Source organism: Sebastes umbrosus, chromosome 18, assembly GCF_015220745.1.
Source record: "Sebastes umbrosus isolate fSebUmb1 chromosome 18, fSebUmb1.pri, whole genome shotgun sequence".
Taxonomy (NCBI): domain Eukaryota; kingdom Metazoa; phylum Chordata; class Actinopteri; order Perciformes; family Sebastidae; genus Sebastes; species Sebastes umbrosus.
The window spans coordinates 17,543,860-17,557,542 of NC_051286.1; the positions used below are offsets into that span (position 1 = coordinate 17,543,860).

The 13,683-nt window shown below is 37.2% G+C and overlaps 1 protein-coding gene across 1 annotated transcript; it reads left to right on the top strand.

Moving 5' to 3' along the window:
* Positions 1–4,278: 4,278 nt before the first annotated feature.
* chga (chromogranin A) lies at positions 4,279–13,365 on the top strand. Its single transcript, XM_037750222.1, has 8 exons — positions 4,279–4,554; positions 4,834–4,883; positions 6,495–6,588; positions 9,045–9,113; positions 9,224–9,310; positions 10,758–11,069; positions 11,722–12,140; positions 13,243–13,365. The coding sequence occupies exons 1-8, from the start codon at positions 4,497–4,499 to the stop codon at positions 13,324–13,326; spliced, it is 1,173 nt and encodes a 390-aa protein (XP_037606150.1). The 5' UTR covers positions 4,279–4,496; the 3' UTR covers positions 13,327–13,365.
* Positions 13,366–13,683: the final 318 nt, after the last annotated feature.

Genomic DNA, 13,683 nt, shown 5'->3' on the forward strand with positions numbered 1-13,683 from the left:
GCTGTTGGATGTCATAATGACCTTATTATTGCATTCAAAGAAAAACCCCTTCATGTTTAAACAAAGCGGTCGCTGGGTTATACGGGACAAATAGGGAACTGACGCAAACTGGCCTTTATTGTCTCTCTGAAAGCATAATGAGATCTTTGGGATCTCTGTGGACGGTGCAGTAGGACATTTGAAACGGCAAACAGTCCAACCCACAGCTTGGAAACCTCTTTGTCTATCAGGTTTTTTAATGAATGTGTCAGTAACAAAAGAGAAAATGACCTTATAGGCTCATGTACATCTGGTACTCAGCGCTTATGAGGTAGAAGAGAGCAAACAACTTTAGGATGTTCCCATAGGTTGGTCATATATACTGTACAATCAATATGTTCCTAAGACAGACATTTATATAATGACACTGTCATATAAGTAACACTTGTTTAATTTGAATGAAATTACTGTAGGCCATTTGGTAACACTTTATAACAGGTTCCAACACACATGCTTAAAGATTTCAATGTTAAATTACAGTAAACTACTGGCAGCTGCAGTCGCTAGCATTTTGCTGTTATGTTTGCGGTGTCACTACTACAATTTACTTCAACAGTTTATTACTGTCAAATTTATTGCAGTATTCTACAGTACAATGTGAGGATTACGGTGTAATACTGCAGCTAGGCCTGCCAGTAATATAATGTATTTCTAACGTTTTACTATAGTAATCTACATCAATGGTTTCTAACGGCAGCCTATGCTTTACAGCACTCTATTGAAAGATTTTCTTATTAATATTAATACAAAATACTCTAAATTACAAACATTTACAGTAAATAAGAGGATGAGACAAGTGCTAGCTTTATGGAACTGAACATTTATTAAAAGGCAGCATTGTATGACAAATTGTAAAGTGTTATTTTAACTTCCAGCAAACCAACTGTTGATGTTTTGGGCTAAAAAATAAGCATCAAAATCTACGGTACTTTAATATATTTTGGAAGAACGGTACGCTACTATTAGAATTTGGTTGTATTTTTTACTGCTTACTACTACTATTTTTACTGTGGTAAAATAATTCACAAGTATTAAGTAATGATTGTTAAGTTATAGTCACTTCATACATTTATTTATATTTCAACCAAACCAGTTATACAGAAAAGGGCATTTCAGATGCAAACATCTGCATGTTGCTGTGTGACTCAACGATCCAAAGAATCAATCTCTAGTAATGGTGACAAGTCACAATCAGATTCCTGACACAAAATCTATACCCAGTCTTTCTTTCTCATTTCTTTACAGACGTATGCTTAAACATGTTTGCCCATGATTTGTCAACTGGGACCTGATACAGGTTTTCTCTCCCGGGCTACACACTTCTTTAAAATACAAAATATAATGATATAATAAAACCAAAAACTCCCATGCACAGAATAAGAGGGTTCATCCTCTAGGGATCATGATTTTAATGCCACCGATGGCTAAAACAGCCTCTTATTTCTATGACAACATGTACTACTGGACTGTCAGAGAGGTTGATCAAATGCACGGCCCTGAAATACCCTAACGTTCATTAACTGATGATCCATTTAGAGTTAACTAATTCCATGAAGTGAAAGCGATTTCATCATTTATTTATGGTGAGCAACAGGAAGTCATGACACATCCTACATTATTAATGCATAACATAACAATGTGTTGTGCCCTTATTATAAAGGAGGAGGAATCCACAAATAACCACTTTCAAAATAGTCACGTCTGTGGCCAAACATCTTACGCTCACTATATCACATATCAGATACATTTATTAAGTGTTTATCAACTAATGTTTATAGTCGTTAGCTATATGATTATGAACATATACTGTATGTTTTATATAATGTCACACAGCTTACATTCTTGTGTCATTTTGTCACTGATAAGAAGGGTAAATGCTGCGGTGTCTTGGGTTATCAATTGTGTAAAAGGTATTTTTTTTAATCCATTCAAGCGACCAGATCAGAATAGGCACAGTAACAGCCATGACAGCATTCATTTTCAATATACCGTCGCCTAGCAACACATCCAGTCAAGACAGAGACATGGTCAGCAAATACAGTATGATGGCAGAGCTTTGTCCTGTAAGGGAACACAACATAATGGAGGCAGAGACGTGAAATCTGTGCGTCTGTATTCAAATTTACACGCCCGCTTGAACAGGTTAAAGGAATTTTCCAGTGATATTTTTGTATATCTTTTGTTTTATAAGCAAGGTCAGTTCAAAATTATGGAGGATTAATAAATAAATAAATAAATGACGGGATGAGTAAATAAGTATGCCATTAAACATACCAAAAACGATATTAAAAATAAATGTAGGCATTAAATAATTGATAAAATGTGACATATATTGATATTTCTTTTGTTTTAATTTCCTTCTTTATTTATTGGCTTTTGTATTAATTCCCCTAGCTATCTACACTTCTATTTAACTTTCCATTTCATTTATTTATTTTTAGTAATTTTTACATTTATTTGTTTATTTTTGCATTAATCTTAAATTTGTTTAAATTTTTTAAATGCATTTATTCATCATGAAACTGTATGTATTTATTTTTGTATTCTGCCTGATTTTCCCCTTGCATTGCCCTATCTTATTTATTTATTGTTATTAATTGTAACCTTATTTATTTAGTTTTGCATTTATTTTATATTTATTTAATTTTTTTAAATGTATTTATTCATTATGAAATTGTATGTATTTATTTATGTATTCTGCATGAGTTCCCCCTTGCATTCCTCCCTATTCATTCATTTTCAGTTTTTTTATTTATTTATTTAAAATTTATTTTAAAATTTATTTATTAATTATAAAATTGTATTTATTTATCTATTTATTTTAGATTTATTTCTCTAAACTTTTTTTTTTAAATGTATTATATGTAATCAATTTATGTCACATTTATATCAATAAATTTATACCTAAATTTATTTTTTATATTATTGTTGGTACATTTAATGGTATATTTATTAATTAATTGAGTCATTTATTTATAAAAAAAAAATTAGTTTGGCAGGTTCCGACCTTTTAGATTTATTTTTAAATTTATTTCTTAATTATTAAATTGTATTTATGTATCTATTTATTTTTAAATTTATTTCTCCAAAAAAATTTTGTACATGCATTATATGTTATCAATTTATTTCACATTTTTATCAATTAATTAATACCTACATTTATTTTTAATATTATTTTTGGTACATTTAATGGTATATTTAATAATTTATTAAGTCATATATTTATTCATTTTTATTATTATTTTGGCAGGTTCCGACCTCCATACAGAATAAACCAAAACTTTTATAAAATAAAATAGAATAAAAAGAAATAAAATGAAATAAAATGCTGAAATCTCAGAATCTACCTATAGTACACATGCATACTATACCATAACTATGATGTAGCACTCTAAACATGTCCATGCCCTGACAACCATCTAGGTATATTGATCAGGTACAACATTTTATGTTATCAATTTATGTCACATTTTATCAATTAATTAATAACTAAATTTATTTTTAATATTATTTTTTGGTACATTTAATGGTATATTTATTATATAAATATTTTGGCAGGTTTCGACCTCCATACAGAATAGACCAAAACTTTTATAAAATAAAATAAAATAAAATACATAACATAAAATAAAGTAAAATAAAATAAAATAAAATAAAATAAAATAAAATAAAATAAAATAAAATAAAGTAAAATATGAAATAAAATGCTGAAATCTCAGAATCCACCTATAGTACACATGCATACTACCATAGCTATGACGTACTCTAAACCTGTCCACGCCCTGACAACCATCTAGGTATATTGATCAGGTACAACATTTTATGTTATCAATTTATGTCACATTTTATCAATTAATTAATAACTAAATTTATTTTTAATATTATTTTTTGGTACATTTAATGGTATATTTATTATATAAATATTTTGGCAGGTTTCGACCTCCATACAGAATAGACCAACACTTTTATAAAATAAAATAAAAAAAATAAATAAAAATAAAATAAAATAAAATAAAACTAAACAAAATAAAATAAAGTAAAATATGAAATAAAATGCTGAAATCTCAGAATCCACCTATAGTACACATGCATACTACTATAGCTATGACGTACTCTAAACCTGTCCACGCCCTGACAACCATCTAGGTATCTGATCAGGTACAATAGTACTAATCATCCCCAGGCAGGCAGCATGATGTCACTTCCTCTCTCTCCACCTCGTCCTATAAAAGCGCTCTCCGTTGCGGTGGTGAGGTCGGTGAGAGGAGAGAGGACGGAGAGGCTGACTGAAGGGTCACCACCGATGCTGCTGCTGCTGCAGGAAATATAGCTCTCCAGAAATACAGAAAGGCGACTAAGTTTAGTTCAGGATGCGTCCGTAAAACACCCACCTTCTGATATAAGAAAACACACCTTCTGATATAAGCTTCGCTATCTTTCTATTCCTGGAGAGCTTCATGTCTCCAAACATGATCGAGAGAGGACTGCTCGTCTTGACAATACTGTCCAACTGCGGTAAGGAAATGCTCATTGAAGTGAAAGTGACATCATGCTACAGTATATACTGTATATAGGTGTAGTTAGTTGCTGCATTAGAGAGATGTGGCTGCCTGGCTTCAGCACCAAGGACAGCGACACACACACATCTTTAATGGATGGAGGGAATTCACCTGAAACCTTTTGGCACATTTAGTCCCCTGTTACTCAGTGTGTTTTAGTAACAGTGACAATACCATGACATCTTTAGGGATTATAGAAATAATAATAATGCATCTTTTCTTGTTTTTCCTGCAGTTCTGTCATTGCCAGTGACTCATAGTCAGCTGGAGAATGAGGACGTAAAGGTAAAGATTTTGACATTATTTGCACTATTATTTGTAGCAGTATTATACAGTAACCTGCCAATATTGTATATGCCAACCAAATGCTCCTTCATTACAGTGTGACTAGTCCTACTCCCCACACATTTAAAAGGCGAGCAGTGATTAGAAAATACTTAATCCAAGCAATTTAACTCACTTTAGTACCTTCTCAGAATCAGAATGGTGTTTATTGCCAGGTGTAAGAGGTATACACTAGGAATGTGCTTTGGTTTTGTTGGTGCAAGTAAGCAATATAATAACAAAAGAATAGATAAAAACGTAAGAATAAAATAAAAATACAAAAATTGAAATTCTACCAATATACAACAGATAGTGTCTACTGGGGGGCAATCTCAGTATGACCTCAAAAATCAATTCTGAGAGCGATGTAGAGGATTTTACCTCCAGGTTTTTGGCATTGCTGGATCCATTTCACATCTTGAAGGAAAGAGAGAGAGGGAGAGGGCGAGGGAGGTATAGTTTCTAGAACAGGAGGTTTGGAGAGATGAGAATGGGGAGATGTGGCCGATGTGTGATAGAGGGACTGAGTAAAAGATCTGGCAGAAGTATATGCAAACCAAATGCTCCTTCATTACAGTGTGACTAGTCCTATACTGGCCACACTCAAAAGGCGAGCAGTGATTAGAAATACTTAATCAAAGCAATTTAACTCACTTTAGTATACCTTCTCTACTGAGGGGCAATCTCAGTATGACCTTAAAAATCAATTCTGAGAGCGATGTAGAGGATTTTTACCTCTAGGATTTGGCATTGTTGGATCCATTTCACATCTTGATGGAGAGAGAGGGAGGGGGAGGTAGGGGTTTGGAGAGATGAGAATGGGGAGATGTGGCTGATGTGTGAAAGAGGGACTGAGTAAAAGATCTGGCAGAAGCAGAGCGCTTTGAAAAGAAACACAAAAAAAGGAGTGAAAAATCATCAGGCATGTGAGATTGGCTTGATATTGAAAAAGCACAATGGAAGTTGAAATGATTTTGATCTCTCATCTATCTGAGAGTTTCACATCTTTGAATTAATGGGCGAGTTAGCACAAGAGCATGCATTCAAAGACAAGCAGATGAATTTTAATCTATAAAGATGTGTAGACTTATTCTCACATATAGCCCTCACCGAGTGGAGGACATCCTCAATTCATTCTGATCGTTCAGGTTCAGGTTTAGGTGACTTTATTTTACCCGTAGCTAGATTTGTTTTGCAGCAAAAATAGAGGATGGCATCCGTACTGACAATAAGGTAGAGCACAGACAAGAGACAGACATACCAAAAACATGACAAAGAGTACTCAAGGGCTTACTGGGGTCAGGACCCAGCAAAAAGAAATGAAGGCCACAAGAACAATATAAAAAAACACTGAAATATCAGGACAAAAAAGACACAATAAAATGAGAAAAGGGATAAACTTTCCATAAATATGTGCAAAAGTGGCAAGGACTTATTTAAATGAACAATTGCAGCTAGAACAAAGCTGTTCCTGTAGCACAAAGTGTAGTAGCATTACAGTAATATCAGAAATGTTGTCACAGAAAAAGGTTTTTGAGTAATTTTGTGCATTGTGTGTGTGTGTGTCTGCAGGTGATGAAATGCATCGTGGAGGCGTTGGCAGACGTGCTATCGAGGCCCCACCCCATGCCTGTCAGTCGGGAGTGTTTGCTCACGCTGAAGACAGGTGAGCCCCACCCAAAGGAGGACAGACACACATTCAGTCTCACTGTCTTTTTGATCAAATACCTCAATTTCTATAACATAATTTTGGATGTGACTTTTCATGCCTTCTTATGATAGAAACGACCAATCAGAGCCGAGCTGGAGTTTCTGAGCAGCTGTCAATCACTCGCAAACTCCGATGAAATGGTCCAATATGAATTAATAATCTGTTACTGTGTGCCTATTTCCCGCCTCAAATGTTTTCAGAAACATCTTGTAGTGTACTGTTTAGCTGTAAAATGAGAAAGTTTGTGACCCGGCAGAGATGTTGAGATCAGTTGAGGAAATACCAAGCACCGCCCACCCGCCGGAGCAAACTTTCTCATTTTACAGCTAAACAGTACACTACAAGATGTTGCTGAAAACATTTGAGGCGAGAAATAGGCATTACAGTAACATAATATTGATTCATATTTGATCAGCGCTGCCTTTTTTGACCGTTTGATCAGAGTTTGCGAGTGATTGACAGCTGCCTCCGTTGAATGAACAGCCGAATAGGAACGCTCTCTTTCTCTGAAATGACCTGTGATTGGCCAAAATCTCCCGTCAAAACCTGAAAACAGAGCCATGAGGAGGTGCAGAAGTCTAGTTTTCTCTCAGAACACAAGAATCACAATATGCTGAAAGGTTATTATGGATTTTTTGCCCAATGATGCCAAAATATTCTGCCTACAGAAGCTTTAATGTCCTTACATTTTAAATATACATACTGTACATATCTGACCAGGAAGACAGTGTTTCAGTTTTTGCTTATACACTGTATTGTAAGGATGTAATACAATGCTACAATGATGATTATGTAACATGAACTTTAAATGTGAAATTATCCTCAAAATTATACAACCTGCAAGGATTTTGGCATTTAGTGAAGGCTTCTTCTTTATCATTTAACAAATCAGCCCTCACTGGAGCAACGCCGCCTTTCTAGAAGAGCCAATACATGCTCTCCGTTTTTATGGAGATGCCCACATCATAAGGTTAATGGATTGATGCGATAGCTGCCGGGTAAAAAAAAAAACTGCATCGGGGTCACTAGCACTGAGTGAAAAATATTCAGTTACATAGCCGGTGTATTACCTTGATGCTGTCCTTGTTGTGAAAAAATCAATGGGAGCATTACTCACCGAGTGTTTGTTACTGAGAGACGGAAACTGTACACCACCAGAGGCAGAGAACAGGGGAGCCAAAGTCATGGACAGAAAGAAAGCTCACAGACTGATATCAGAGCGCAGCGCTGTACAGTCTCTTTTGTGCTTGCTGCGTACAGTATGCAGCGCCGTTTGTGGGTCAGCAGAAAGTCCAGTGCTCACTGCTGCTGCAACTCACCGGGGGAGTCTCTGTGGGCCAAGTGATTAATTGTGCTCTTGCTTTGAAAGCAGTAAATTTCAGGGCAATTAACTCTGATGAACCGCTGAAGCAAATTGCTGAGTACTGTGAAAAAGTGAAGGGGAAAGACATACCTGTGTTTTACCCACTGTAGGATCCCATTATTGCCCTGAGCTGGACTTCTGCATCTCCTCGTGGCTCTGTTTTCAGTCTTTAAAAACGTGACGGGAGACTTTGACCAATCGCAGGTCATTTAAGAGAGAGAGAGCATTCCTATTGGCTGTGCTCCGGCCATGTGATATTTGATCAGCGCTGCCTAGTTTGACCGTTTGATCGGAGTTCACGAGTGATTGACAGCTGCTCAGAGACGGCAGACTCCAGCTCGGCTTTGATTGGTTGTTTTCCTCCGGTCTGTGAAATCTTGCAGATGCAATTAGGAGCACCGGAGGACACAGAGGCACATGATTTTTTTTCAGATTACCTGTCTCATGCACAACTGTCAGGATATAGCGACCGTTTTATATAAATAACTTTTTTTAATCCTATTTGCTCCAATCTCGCCAACTGCTGCATTAAGTATATTGCAATTTATCACCATTTTTCAACTGCAAATTCTGCAGTTTGTCAATATCTGTTTATTCTAGTAGTATCTTATCTAATTATCTAATGTATTATCTAATACAGTTTTCACTCTGTTCATCTCAGAGTTTTCATTCACATATCTTGAGGTCAGAGGTCAATGGACCCCTTTGAAAATGGCCATGCCAGTTTTTTTTCTCACCAAAATTTAGCTTAACTTTTAAGCGTTTTTGGTGTTCTTCTAGGTTTTGTAGTATGATATGATACCAGCTTTAGCTTTAAGACTGAGCCCGCTACAACCTCTGAAAGACAGAATAGCGGCCGGGCCAGATGTCGGATTGTTGTTGTAAAAGATTGATATTTGACATCTGTGTATACAATATTGCCACGCAAAATATCACGATACTATGCTGTATCGTTTGTTTTTTTCCCGCACCCCTATTTTACGTGTGTCTGTATATATAAGGTATATATATATATATGTGTGTGTGTGTGTGTGTGTGTGTTATGCAGATGACAGGCTTGTTTCCATCCTTCGCCATCACAACTTCCTGAAGGAGCTGCAGGAGATCGCTGTTCAAGGTGAGTCACACATTGCACACGGCTGACGTCTGTTTGGGTGCTGAGCGTGCTTGTTTTCACGCGGAAATACGGCGTAGACGGAAAGCTTGAATGACTCATTTTGATTGCAGGTGGTCAGGAGAGAGTTCAGCTGCAGAGAGATGCCAGTACACGCGAACCAATCACACAGACTCCTCAGACTGCAGGTGATGTCGCTGGTGAGTTTCTTCAGAAGCTCAAAATTCATGCTTTTCCTGCATTTTCATGATGTTTATTTCTTATCACAGTTCAACAACATTTCAGTCGCTTCCGTTTTGAGAATTATCTCTAATCAACATTTTAAAATGCACTGGCTGTCAAAAATGATGTATCACTTTCATTATGTTCCCATTTTATATTGTCAGCAAAGCAGGGCTGACAAACAGAGGAGATATGCTGAGGTGAATTTAAACTCTGCTGATGCTTTCTGTGGACAGAAACGAGGTCCTTCCACCTGACTGCCCACCTGGCTTTTTATAACGTCAGTGCCAGACTCCCTGTAGAGCACGAGTAGCAAAGCAAGAACAAGTACAAGAATGACTAACAAGGTGCACCAACCCTGATCCTCTGTATGGTCCCTGACAGCCAGTTTTATAACAGTACTTGCAATATAATTATATTACATTATGAATGAAGGCCATTCAGTCAGATTATTACCACTAATTCACACAATGTCAAATAGCTTTACCTGCTAATAATGTAACGCTGGTTATTTCTAGTGTTAGCTATAAATTTGTAGTTACTAAATTAAAACTTATTTTGGGATGTGGGTAAAGCAAGAGAACGTCTTCAGGATAACTTGGTCCACTTTAATGTTCATCTCCACAGTCGGACAACTGGACACTCGCAACAAACGCGAAACATCACATCATCAGCATATCGATCCACCAACCTTAACCATTACTAAAATTACAGGTGCACTATGTTATGTAGTTCCCAATCTAACTTAAGGAAAACAATACAATATATATAAATGTAGTTACCAGTAATTCAATTATGTAAAGTATTTCAATAAATAAGATAATTTACAAAATACATTTTCACTAGATTTTTTTTAATTAATAGTTCAGACTAAAAATGTCAGAAAATTGCAAAAAAAAAAGGCCATTACAATTTCCCCAGAGCCCAAGATGAGGTCTTCAATTGTTTTATCTGAACAATATTTAATTTACAATGATACAAAACAGAGAAAAGTAGCAAACATTTACATTTGAGAGGCTGGAACCATCAAATATTTGGTATTTTTGATTGAAAATTTACTTTAAACAATATCAATTAATTGAATTATCAGCTAATTCTTTCAGTTATAATATTAGCACCACCTTTCTGCTGCATATTTAAGTGGCAAAAGCAGAAAAATATGAATCATGACATATCCTTATGAGGCTTTGGTGAGGAAGTTACAAAGGTAGACACATGTAATCACACGATGCACAGTTTTATTATTGTCTCGTAAAGTGTGACATACTGACCCAGTCCATTAAGCAAAAACACACAAATTTAGTTACGTCACAAAATGACCCCGGCAATAAACTGTTGTGCTTTTATGTAAGCGCCTTCTTTTAACATCACAGAGAAATCAATATCCTCTAGTAAATTAAATTCCTGCCCCTCCCGGGTTTTCAGATCGATCCATGTTGGAGGCTTTGGGAGGCCCAGGAGAACGATCCATCCTGTCCCAGAAGAGGAGGACAGGAAATGGAGACGGGGAGGAAGAAAAGGATGACGTCCTGAGAGATGGAGAGTCACGGGAGGACAATGATGTCGTTGAAGAGAAGCGGGAAAATGACGAGAGCCCAGGAAGTCACATGTCTGAGTCTGTGGATGAGTGGCGTGAGGGCAAGGCTGAAAAGAGGGAGGAAGAAGAAGAAGATGAAGAGAAGAGAATTCATTCAGAGGAGGATTCAGAAGAGGAAAACATGATCAAGGATAAGAAAGGCAAGTATATCTTCTTCCTTTATGTACGCCTTTCTTTTGTTTGCAATTCAGCTTTGTTACAAATTAAAATATGCAAGTTGACCAAAGGCATATCTTATGGAGAGTGCAATGCTTTGTAGATGAAACGGCCTGCCGCCACAGGACTGGGTGATTGATGGAAGTGCTTCCATCTACATGATGAAATCAGCCCACCCGACAGGGGAGCTAGGGCCAACATGGCTGGCACACTGACAGCACACCAACAGAAATGATTAAATGTCTCCGTGTCCCAGAATTCAAATGAGCTGGTGTGCACGGTTACAGCTGGAGTCATTCCCTACAATCGCTATCAATAGATCAAGACTGCAATCAAGATTTAGTGTTTTTAACAGAGAAATTATTATTCCCTGCGCTAAAGTGGCTAAAAAGTACGATGAAATACCTTTTCTATAAAAGGGAGCCGCTGCCAAGTCATCTGATTGCTCCAGTCATGCTTTTAATTCCCATAAAGCACAGCCAGCAGTACAGGGTGCAAAGCTGCCAGCTGGCACAAATATTTCATTACAAGAAGTGGAGTCTTGCTAATAACGGAGGAGAGTATTCAACCGGCGGTCTGGTAGGTGTTTCAGTAAGAAAACAGGATACATTCTTTCTTTATTTTTCTTATTTCCAGCTGCTGTATCTGGTGAAAAGAGAGATGCACCAAGAATCAAATCAAAAGAGAAGAAGTTTGATGAAGAAGATGAAGAAGAGAAAGACAAGAGATCTGGATTTTTCTCACATAGGCCTAAACCAGAAGAGGAAGAGGAGAATGATGAAGAGGGGATGAAGAAAGCAAGTAGGGAGAGCGTCAAGCGATGGACCAAGAGGGGCAAGGCGTTGCCAATGAAGAAGAAAGCAGTCGGAGAGGAGGCTCGGGAAGTGCCACATCACTCGAAAGAGGCCACAGAGGAAGAGCAGGAGGAGGAGGAGAAGAAGAAAAGAAACATGCAGAGGAGTCCAGAGGAGAAGGAGCTGCAGATGATCGCTAGAAGGGGACCCGAGGAAAGGAGGGGGTCGGAGGAAGAGGGGAGCGCCAGCCGGAAGTCAGAGGTTTGTTATCCATCCCTTGATCTCCCAACTAGTGATGTAACTTTGGGAAGCAGCTGAGAATAAATAAGTTCGACATGTTGGGAAATAAGTTTATTCGCTTTCTTCCTGCAAGTTAGATGAAAAGATTGATACCACTTTCAGATACAAGAGTGGTATCTATCTTCTCACCTAACTCCCAAGAAAGCGAATAAATGTATTTCCCAAGTTGTTAAACTATTCCTTTAAATAATGACTTTATGCATTATGTTAATTTATATTGCAGAGCTGTCTGGTTTGCTAGGTTTCTGTTAGGTCTGTCAATCGATTCAAATATTTAACTGCGATTAATCGCATGATTGTCCATAGTTAATCACAATGAATCGCAAAATAATCCGACATTTTTTATCTTTTCAAAATGTACCTTAAGGGGAGATTTGTAAAGTATCTTATACTCTTATCAACATGGGAGTGGACAAATATGCTTACTTTATGCAAATGTATATATATATTCATTACTGGAAATCAATTAACAACACAAAACAATGACAAATATTATCCAGAAACCCTCACAGGTACTGCATTTAGCATTAAAAATATGCTGAAATCATAACGTGGCAAACTCAAGCCTAACAGGCAACAACAGCTGTCAGTGTGTCAGTGTGCTGACTTGATTATGACTTGCCCAAAACTGCATGTGATTATCATAAAGTGGGCATGTGTGTAAAGGGGAGACTCGTGGGTACCCATAGAACCCATTTTCATTCACATATCTTGAGGTCAGAGGTCAAGTGACCCCTTTTCAAAATGGCCAAGACAGTTTTTCCTCGCCAAAATTTAGCGTAAGTTTGGAGCGTTATTTAACCTCCTTCATGACAAACTAGTATGACATGTTCAAAGGAAGCTATTTAGACTGTGATAGCCTTAATGGTCACAAACTGTTAGATGTTTGTTGCAACAGTGAGGCTTCTGGTCGTAACATGTCCTCCTTGCTAACAGCCAAAACAGCAATGCATGATGGAAGCTTGTGCTTGTGTCCAGATATTTTTAGAGCTCTTGTTCACATGTGATTGTTTGCTCTCTAAGTATCTTTTCTCCACTTGCTATCCTCTCATTATATCTGCAGGAGCCAGAGATTGAAAGCTTGGCAGCCATTGAGTCAGAGCTGGAAAACGTTGCCCAGAAACTCCATGAGATGCGGCGAGGCTGAGAGAAAGAGAGATTGTTATTAAAAAAAAAGAAAAGAAAAAAAGTTGACACGGCAACCTCCTCTGCCTCCTCGTCCTCCTACGCTTTACCAGCTGCCTGGTTTCCACAGTTAGAGCGTTTGAATATGTGACAAGATCTTATCTTTCGCTGTTTTTCCGGAGGATGCCCACTTGCGCCACACTGCTGCAGCCTCCCTTGTGACATCCTGTCCCTCACATAGATTAGCATACAGTAGATGCACATTGCAGCTAGACATGCATACTAAAAATAAACTAATGCATTCGAACACATGCATATAATATTCAGAACACACAGCAAGGCTCTTAAAGGAAAACTCTGTCTGTCAGTGAAGGTTGAC

Bases quoted from the DNA above. Each gene is read 5' to 3' on its own strand.
- chga (XM_037750222.1), top strand. From the start codon at position 4,497: ATGTCTCCAAACATGATCGAGAGAGGACTGCTCGTCTTGACAATACTG. The intron at 4,555-4,833 runs GTAAGGAAATGC...TTTTTCCTGCAG, and splicing joins GACAATACTGTCCAACTGCG to TTCTGTCATTGCCAGTGACT. The intron at 11,070-11,721 runs GCAAGTATATCT...TCTTATTTCCAG, and splicing joins CATGATCAAGGATAAGAAAG to CTGCTGTATCTGGTGAAAAG.